At 39.9% G+C, this 9,542-nt stretch overlaps 1 protein-coding gene across 1 annotated transcript; it reads right to left on the bottom strand.

Moving 5' to 3' along the window:
* Positions 1-8,935, bottom strand: LOC147326227 (MOB kinase activator 1B). The gene is made up of 6 exons (XM_086301313.1): positions 8,629-8,935; positions 7,427-7,593; positions 4,204-4,297; positions 3,309-3,442; positions 2,182-2,345; positions 1-2,076 (listed from the first exon to the last, which is right to left on the bottom strand). Exons 1-6 carry the CDS (start codon positions 8,640-8,642, stop codon positions 1,999-2,001), a joined length of 651 nt encoding a protein of 216 aa, XP_086157439.1. The 5' UTR covers positions 8,643-8,935; the 3' UTR covers positions 1-1,998.
* Between the last annotated feature and the right edge of the window lie 607 nt (positions 8,936-9,542).

Raw genomic sequence — 9,542 nt, 5'->3', positions numbered from 1 at the left:
TTTCAAAGAGTCAAGCCCACCTTTATTTGCCTTATAAACAGCATAAATCAATTCAGTAGCATTGAAAACCCCTACCAAGCCTTTATTTACAGACAATTCACCAATTACTTCAGTCGAGGAGGAAAAACCGTAGGCAACAGGCTATGTTTCGGGCATTTCATAAGGATGAGATGCTTGCAGGATGACCGATATTCTATTACATTTTCAGATATCTGGTGAGCAGTAACATTCATCATAATAAGCTAAGTAAGTTGGAAATGAGAAGATACTGAACAATCAAAACAAACAAGATTTTAATATCCAAAGAAAGGGAGAAGGAAGCAGCCTCTAAAAGGTATAAATGCACTCGTTTAACCAAAAACTATCACTCCATGCTTACTGAATCTTCCAAGACGTGTCTAACTCTCAGTATTTACACATGTGCGTTTATAAGTGTTATACCTCTGACAAATTTCAGATATAAAATATTCATGTCACCGTTCATTTTTTTTTTTTGTTTGTTTTTTTTAACTTAACCTGACAGAGAAGCACTTCTGTATGCATCCTTCACCCAAACAGAAGACCTATAAAGAAATCTCAATATTGGATATAAAGTATGAATGAGCCAACTGGCATCCCCTTTTAGTGTCGTGTCAATTATTGCATAGTCAAAAACTACACTTTGCGATTGGAGAAAGGTACATGAATCTCCTCTTCGAATCACCACAACAACAAACCAGTCAAGAAAGAAAGCAATAAGAAGTCTCACTTGTGCCTTTCAGCTGATTTAAGAGGGAGTTAAATGAAATAAACTATGGTCAGTCACATGGTACAGCTTCTCCCAAAGCACAGCCAATCCATGTGGGGGTGGGGCATGGGGCAAGGAGGAAGAAAACATTCAAAAAATAGAGATCAGAAACACTGTTCAAAGTGCTTTACAGCCAGTATGATAACAAGGGATTCTGCTGTATCCAATTCATAATGCTAGCATGTCTCAAACAGTGGAGTCTAAACACAGATTTCTACATCTATTTCCCTACAATTTCGGGTTTTTCATCCCTTCAAAGTTCTTCTAAAACCTGTTACTATTTCAAAGTTTTTGAAGGGGAAAAACTAGTACACAGGGACATGTTACTAGACCATGCTACAAGATTCGTCATTTCTTAGTCCCTGCTACAGCATAACATCATTCTAGCTTCACTTCTATGTCCTTCACAACACATTCATGTATCATAGCCTGCACATTATAAAACTTGGCCAAAAGACTTTATAACTAAATAAAGTCGACGAGGAGCAGAAGAAATAAAGAAATAATTCTGAGCCAAGTTACAGGACACATAGGAAAAAAAAAATAGGGGTGGGGGTGTAAGAAGCACAAACTTAAAAGGGACGTGGTGAGGAAAATTGAATGAATCAATCACATCAGTGTTATATGGCCTTTGATATACTAGGGCAATTATGAGCCATGCTAGGCACTTAGGATTCTTTTGTGACTGATGTTATGATATTACAGATGTGGACAGTAGCAAACCTAGATCAAATCAAATCAAGATCCTTCTATGTTAAAATAAACCAATAATATTCAGTTATTTATCACACCACCCTATGATACAGCATCTCTGCTTAATCGCTACTCTCTTCTATGATGGAGCTGGAACCTAATAGTATGTTATCTTAAATTCAAGTGGGACAAAAACAAAACATCTGTGCAGTCAGGTAGAAAATTAATAAACATATATCCATCTTATCTTAAAGTAAGCCGTGATAGAATATAAGGGAAATTTCTTTTTTTCCCCCCATACAGCTAATGTTAATCTGTGGTTTGCTCAATTAACTTAATCCCTGATAGCATTAGTCCTGGTGCCTTTAACCTAACAACACCCTTCCTTCTTCCTGGCCTTATTAAAAACATTTCCCCAAATGGAAATAGTACATACTGCATACATATAGCCAGGGTGGGGGTGGGTGGGTATCTGTGCAAAAACTAGAAGAGCAATAAAATAAGGATTACAGGGCTGTTTATCTATCCTTGGTTGTCAGTTTTTCAATCAGCTCCTGTAGTGGGACCAGCTCTTTCCTGTCAATGAGGTTGAACTCCTGTGAAAGACAAAAGAAAAAGGAGCAAGCATTACCCCATGACTCGACACGCTACAGCCCTTGTTAGCAACGTGCCGCATTAGTCAGATATCAGGGATTCTTTACCTGAACAAAAAAGATGAAGTGTTTGAATGATGTGTTGAGGTGGGCCTCCTCTTGCAGCTGCATGACGGAGTCAAAGTGCTGGTGGTAGATGTGGGCGTAGACCCTGAACAGACGCTTCAGAATGGTCTTCGCCACAGACATAAAATTACGCTTAAAGGGCACGCCTTGGGAACAAAAGAAAGAGAAGGAAAGTGTTTCGAAAAAACACCAGAGAGCTCGACATGCAGCTACATTACAGTCTGCCTGTGAAAATGCTGCAGTCTGCACAGGCAGGCCACAGCATGATCTTAGGGAAGCACAAAGAGTGATGAAAGCAACACAGCAACACCTCATGTTCACTGTGCCGAGGATTCATCTGCAGGAAAGAAAGTTTTAGTTTCAACAATAAACACTAAACTAAACTGCTGCAGAGCACAGAGGCTTCTACAGAGAGCCACCTACCGTACAAGTCAATATAGACACTAGGACGAGTAAATTAAAGCTTCAGATGCTGAACAAATGAATGCACGCTTATTGAGCCCCGAATTGATTTTAACATGTGTGCAATGGGTACTTCATCACAACACACACCTCCAAGGAACCTTGAAGATGCTGGCAGGTTTTGAGGTTATTTCTGGCCAAGTGAACAACAGATCATAGGCAATGGAGTGAATTGTGTACCTCCAGGGCAGCACACTCACCACTTCTACTAATATGTACTGGGTCTATCAGACTGCAGTTTATGCTGGCTGCCATTCAATAGCAATAAAACTCCACCTTAGACTGCACACGCCACAACTAGTTATGAGGCTGATAACTGTAGGTATGCAAATACTACCACTTAACAATCCTGTACACTGTCATCCAGGAAGATCTCTAAATGTGTTAGGTTATTACATAAAATTAAAAAAGACAAATGCACCGCTACATTTAAATAAGGAAAACTTGAAAAGTTCACATTTCTGCTAAGTTCATCATTTCTATTACTTGCATGCATTCATTTTGCGTGGGAGCTGGATTTCTCTGGTAATAAAAAAGGCTGTGCATGTATTCTGAATCTCCACACACCTTATTGTTTGATGTACGACATGTGCATTAAAACGATAACTGAAGGTGAAGGCTGGTAGAAACTACAAAGTGAATCATACCGATCTTTGAAGGGAAAAGCGTCTCATCGTCGAGCTGGTCTTGCACCCAAGTCATGAGGTAATCAATATACTTGGGAGCAGAGCATTTGATGGGCTTCTTGATGTTGGTTCCATCAGCCCAGTGGTACTCATACCTACAGGAAATAACAATGAAAAACACACTGAGCACATTTATACCAAGAGGAATTTTTGGCTGACTCAAAAGAGAAGGAAGAAAATCCCGAGTGTTATAACAAAAGCTTAATTGAGCATAATGAATATTCATGTTAATCAAATTCTCAGAAACAGGAGAAAAATGATTTCTGCACATCTAATGCACACATAATCGTGTGTTTTGTTTGTTAATAGGTGGATCTTTAAACGTAAACTTCTGTATATTAAATGAAAGGTATGTTATCATGCGATTGTTTTATTAGTATGGCCCAGCTGAGATCAAACTGGCCTGTGTGGCTCAGTAACTACAAGCACTAATCACGCTTATGCGAGCAGTCCCTAGCCAGAGGCCCATTCTGAGCAAGGAAAAACCCCGTTATGGTCTCCATCTGGACTTATTCAACACTGATGTAATCAACTGTAGCAAAGTGGTCTTTCTCAATAAGCAGATAATATACAAGTGGTCCTGGTTCGAGTAAGAGTTGATGCTAGTCACCAAACATTTTCTAATAGGCGTTTTTTCCTTTGTAGAATTAAATCTAAATTTTTATCAGCACATAAAAGACATCTGCTGCAAATCTACCGTGACAGCGGGAGTCCAAAACAAAAAGATCTATGTCACAGGGTGTATACGATTATGAAGACAAGTGCATTTTCCAAATCCTGACCCTGCTCAGTCTCGTCACACAACAAAGACTGAAGAATAGCCCATGGGCTAGTTTTATGAGTTTTAATCACTTACTTAGGACCAGCAGACATGACTGGACAGCTTTCCTCAGTGCAAAAATCTGTGATGGTGCCATACAGCATGTTGATCTGGTTGAAGAAGTCCACAGCTGGAAAAATGTGAAATAAAGAAAAACATTAAAATTGTGTTTAGGCAGCTTGTTTTCATTTCTAGTGCATCACACACTCCTGTGTTAGTGATTTGCAGAAGGCCTCCTTTCACCTCTACTCTGTAGTTATAATAGTGAACCAACCACTCACATGTGCACACTTGCTAAACAAACTTGATACCCCCAAATATAATTTTCAGAGTCTAAACTTAACCAGCATGTGAAAGTGGGAGGCAAAAAACTGAAAACAGAACAGAACACAAAACTCCCATTTGGACACAAACCATGGTCAAACAGTGTGGGGACTACCTCCTTGGTGTTAAGGCACAGACATGAAAGGACACTTTCACACCTCCTTCAGCAGTATACTGCTTGTACTACTCCCTTTCATTACTTTTAACTTTTGGCAATATATTTTTCTGTTCCCACAATGGTTCCAGCTTTTTGGTAATGGCACTATTATGATTATGATGATTATTATTATTGTGGGTGGAAAAATTTGCAGGACAAGTTATAAATTGGGCACCAATAGTGCGTCAGTGAAAAGGGTTACTTGAGGACATTTCTGCAAGGACAATATTTGCTAACAGAAAGGCAGTTTCTGGCCCTGGGGATGAAAAAGTGTTGCTATATGACACCAACTGTAGTGTTTGCCAGCACCGATTGCTGGCATCAGATTACCCCACAGCACTGTGCCTATCCCTATTTCACCACCCAGGCCAAAACTGTAGACCAGTGCACAGTCCAGTTATCTGGCACAAACTGTGCTACAACTCATTCCCAGTGGCATACAGCCAACTTTGGCTTCCCATCAGTTGGGGAGATCCATTTTAAGCACTGGCAGCATTTGGGTTGAGAGTGTAACTTAAAAATCCCATTGAAAAAACAAAACGCACACAAAAAAAAAAAACCCATACTGACCAGTTGTCATGGCATGTGGTTTGTCAGGTTCACTTTGAGATCCCTTTAAAAACAAAAAACTGTCCAATCATAGTTGACAGAATATTTTTGTATGCTGCTGTACAAAGCCAATAGTCCAAATTCCTGTTTATGCCACCAAACATACTGATGTGATTACAGCCTAGAAATGAATATTCCAGCGTAGAGCAGGGCGATATGACCATGCCCCGACAATCCATCAAGCGGTGCAGGTTTGTAGCTTAGCAAAGTCGTACTAAAACACCTGACAGATTTACGAGTGCCGTGTACCACATAAAATCTTTTCCAGGTCAGTAAACACAACCAGAATTCATACATAAGGCACACGGGATTATAAGGGGCATTGTTGATTTTCAGAAAAATCAAAGGATTGATTTTAAGTGTGCCATAGAGCTAGCATGCTCTACCAAAAATAGTGCTTTGTTGTTTATTGAACGGACGAAAGCTAAACCAGTTCAACACCACTGAAGTTGCAGCATTTTTACAAACCAATTCTGGTTCATCTGTTTCATTCGACGATCCGCTTTCGCCCTCCTCATTCTCCGTCGCAGCAATGCTTTTTCCGCCATGTACATATGAAAACAAAGGCACTGCGCATGCGCATTTTACCCATATTCTATCATGATATTTCATTCTCTTATCGTTGCCCAACATTATACTGGTATTACCGTGAACGATATGATATGATCCAGCCCTATACCAGTGAGAGAAAGCAGAATTATCTTAATGATATAAAATAGACTAAAAATTCAGGAGCCAAAATCCGTCTGGGGAATACCTGATGCTAAGCTCTAACAGATGAACCTCAAACCTTTTTTCTGTTTTCATTCATAAAGCTAATAAGAACCCTAAAATGATGTAACAGTCAGTGATAAAACGCTATCTCTTCCTGTGGTCCTTTATTTTCCTGTAATCTTGCTTCAGCCTCTTTATTTTCACCCACATTGCTTCACTGTGTCACGCATACCCAACAGCAATTTGAGGGGGAAATCCTAGCAAAGATTTCAATGTAATGCTTGGGCGAGGCAAAACTGCATTGCATTTCCTTGTCCCACTCAAAGACTCAAAGACACGACTTCACTGTCAACTCATTTCTCCATGCATGGTTCCACTTTCAGGGCTAATGTTAAGAGTTGCTGTAGCCAATGTTTGACCAACATTAGCGCTTTTCTGTCGACTGTGTTACTCACTGTTCCTCTTATGTTTGGAAAAGGTCTCAAAAGGATCACAATAACGCATTTCTAAGTGAAGACACTGGAGAAGAGAGGGTACTACCTCCAACAGTTACTATGAAATAGTTCCTAAAGGGAACAGATGGGTATCCAGCTAGGCAATTGGTTAAGATACTGGTCAGATTATTTCCCCATGTTCAATTGTACCTGGAGACCTTTTACTGCATGCCAGTAACTTCTCCTTCTACTGTCACTATCCATCCATTCATCCATCCATCCATCTGGGGTTGAACAGCTGCCACAGGACTGTGTTGCTATCCAGTACATGCAAAACAATCTTAAAAACATGAAGTGGACGGCTTCTCGTGAACACAGATCATGTGAAAAGTCATTTGTGCTTGGTGGTGGGAGAAGTTATTGCTCACAGCACTTTTATTCTGACTTCACTCATTGTGCAAGCTGCAACAGCTTGTGCAATACTAGCCAACCTTGCTTCTACCCCTCTGTGAATCTGGAGAGCACAAATATTAGGAGTGCAGCAGCGGTGGCGGCAGCAATTCAGAGGTGCAGTTAACAAAGCTAGAAATTGGGCACGCCTAAAATTTTTTCTTAAGAAAGCATCTGACAGACAATCACGTGTTAAAAGGCTGGGCTCATGATTGTCTCCAACCCTGAAGGCTTTTTGACGCATGAGGATTTAAGCATCCACTGACCATTTGTCTCCTTTTAGAGGAAAGTAAACAAGGCGCTCACAGCACAGACAATAAAGTCTATTTAACATTCACGGTGGCTGCTCTGGCATGAATGCACATGGTCTTTGGAAGCAATGCCAAGATCTTACAGCTTGATAGTTCGCTCGCAACTGACTCATGATTTGGACTAATTAAGAGTCAGGAACAAGACTTGAAGATATTAAATGTTTTTCAGAAGTGTGCTGAGCCCCTTTAGCCAGGAATCTAAACCTAAAATAAAAGGGTGTATCAAGAGAGAAGAAAAATAAATAAAACTCAGTGCTTACTGTTGACTGCGACCCACTCATTTAAGTCTTCACCCTCAGGCAACATGACTGCCATGCGCAGGTTTCCACTCCCCAGAGTAGCCTCTGCATGTTTCAGCAGCTCATACTGATGAGAACCCTCCGGGATGTTCTTCTTGGGCTTGAATGTTTTGGATGAACGATTTCCACTGTGTGAGTCACACATAAAACCGGAAGACAAAAGGTAGAATAAACAAAAAGACAGAAAGATATGATAAGAAATCATGAGGTCCCCGAACACTAATGTGAGGTGACCTTTCAAAAAAAAGTTGTGACTTTCTTAAAAAGATGTCAAAGGGAGCTTAAGCTCGTTTGAGTTTAGCAGAATGTAAGTGGGTGTGTGTGAACAGTGTGGCCCCTCTCTGTATAATGAGGCTATTTGTAGAGGTACTGTATTCAGTTGATCTCACTGCCCCATTAAACAAGAATTTGTGAGTCCTCACAGCATGGGTTGGACACACAAAATAAATGTTTAATTAGAGCATCCTCTAATGGCAAGATCCGACCCAAAATATCCTGTAGCATTTCTGTAATTCAAAATAAGTATGTGCCATTATCAGGATACTGTTGTTCTTCATTAGCCATTTCCTTCGAGCCTCCCCATATATACCAAGTACACAAAAATTAAGATGACAACAACAATAGTAAATCTAGACCTCATCTTCTTCAATCTAACTACAAACTATCAGAGTAGGTGTGTCTGACGTTTCTCAGCTTACCTCAAACAGACATTATTTTAATAGCTGGCTAAATATCGACGACATACTGTGGTGTTACTTTGCTGCGTTTAGCGGTAGCAGTGCTGTGTTAGATTAGCCGGTGGCATCAAAGTGTTTACACCAGCAAATATCCAAGTCACAATCAAAACCCTCCATCTCTCTCGAGGCAATTTGTCAGTGGACCTGTTCTAAGTAGGTGAAATTTCTCTTTTGGTCAACTGTAACCACTAGCCTTAAAGTACCGATGAATATGCGATTAGTATTGATTACAATTTGAAAGTGTAGTGAAAGCTACAGAAAATAAGGCGAATCAGTAGCAGTCCGAGGTACGTCCAGGAAATAGTCTAAGCCCTTGAAACGCTACGGCTAGCTAACTTTCTAGCTGTTGCAGCAAAGCTGGCATTTCCCAAACACGAAGCTAAATGGCGAGACAAAATAAGCGTGTATCGAAAGGTTGTAACTCACAAAAGAAAGCTCATGTTTCCTCGGGTCGCCGAAAAAAAATCCCTTCTTGGAAAACAGCCGATAATAAAAGCAGAGTAAAGGCAGCCCAAAAGGATTGCCAAAAACTCTAAAGCCTCGCACTTCCTCGGTTCTTCTCGGGCTTAGTCGTGTGGTCCTTGTTAAACATCCGAAAAAATATAAATATTAACAGAAATAACTACCCACTAGTTTTTAAAAAGGGGGGAAACAGATGTATTTTAAAGACAGACCAATCTACTAGCTGCTGTACGCTGGGAGGCAGCAGCGCACTGACTGCAATACTCACTTCTTCATCTAACCTTGAAGGCAGAGAAGACGCAGTTCTACTGTGTGCTGCCATCTAGTGGAACAAATGGTTCAGAACTACTGTTCTTTCCTTTGAATAGGAACATTTTAAGCAAACATGTAGGCTACTTTCTATATATTATATTGAAGAATAAAGTAATATATTTTACGAAACTGGCGTATGCTTCAGTATTTATGTTTTTTATGTTTTCTTCATTAATTATTAATTCACTGATATTTATAACGGCCTAGGCTACATGTCTTTGTTTGTTTTTTTATTTAACTGTGATTCAAAAATTATTATAACTGATGCTGCTAGCTAAGTTAAAATTACAGGGTAAATGCTGTTGAATTTGTTCGATAAAAAATATAGCCTGAAGATGGAGCTGTTTTCTTGAAATATAAAATGGAAATTTCATAGCCAGTGTCACGATCTGTGCTGCCTTCATGTCCGTTGGAAATCTAGGAAAAGCGTCGGCATTTCCCAGATTTTTCAGTATAGTTTCCCTCTTACAGCGTCTCTTTACCTTCTCTGAACAAAGGGCAACCTCGTATTGTCTTTAATGATAAGACTAAATAGATATATGTAAACATGTTTGGTCCTTCTAATT

This window comes from Aulonocara sp. 'chitande type north' Nkhata Bay, linkage group LG7 (assembly GCF_057382095.1).
Source record: "Aulonocara sp. 'chitande type north' Nkhata Bay isolate Kocher_YH1m ecotype deep benthic linkage group LG7, A_spYH_male_GT1.1, whole genome shotgun sequence".
Taxonomy (NCBI): Eukaryota; Metazoa; Chordata; class Actinopteri; order Cichliformes; family Cichlidae; genus Aulonocara; species Aulonocara sp. 'chitande type north' Nkhata Bay.
The sequence above is the reverse complement of the archived record's forward strand: the minus strand, read 5'-3'. Positions and strand labels throughout refer to the sequence as shown.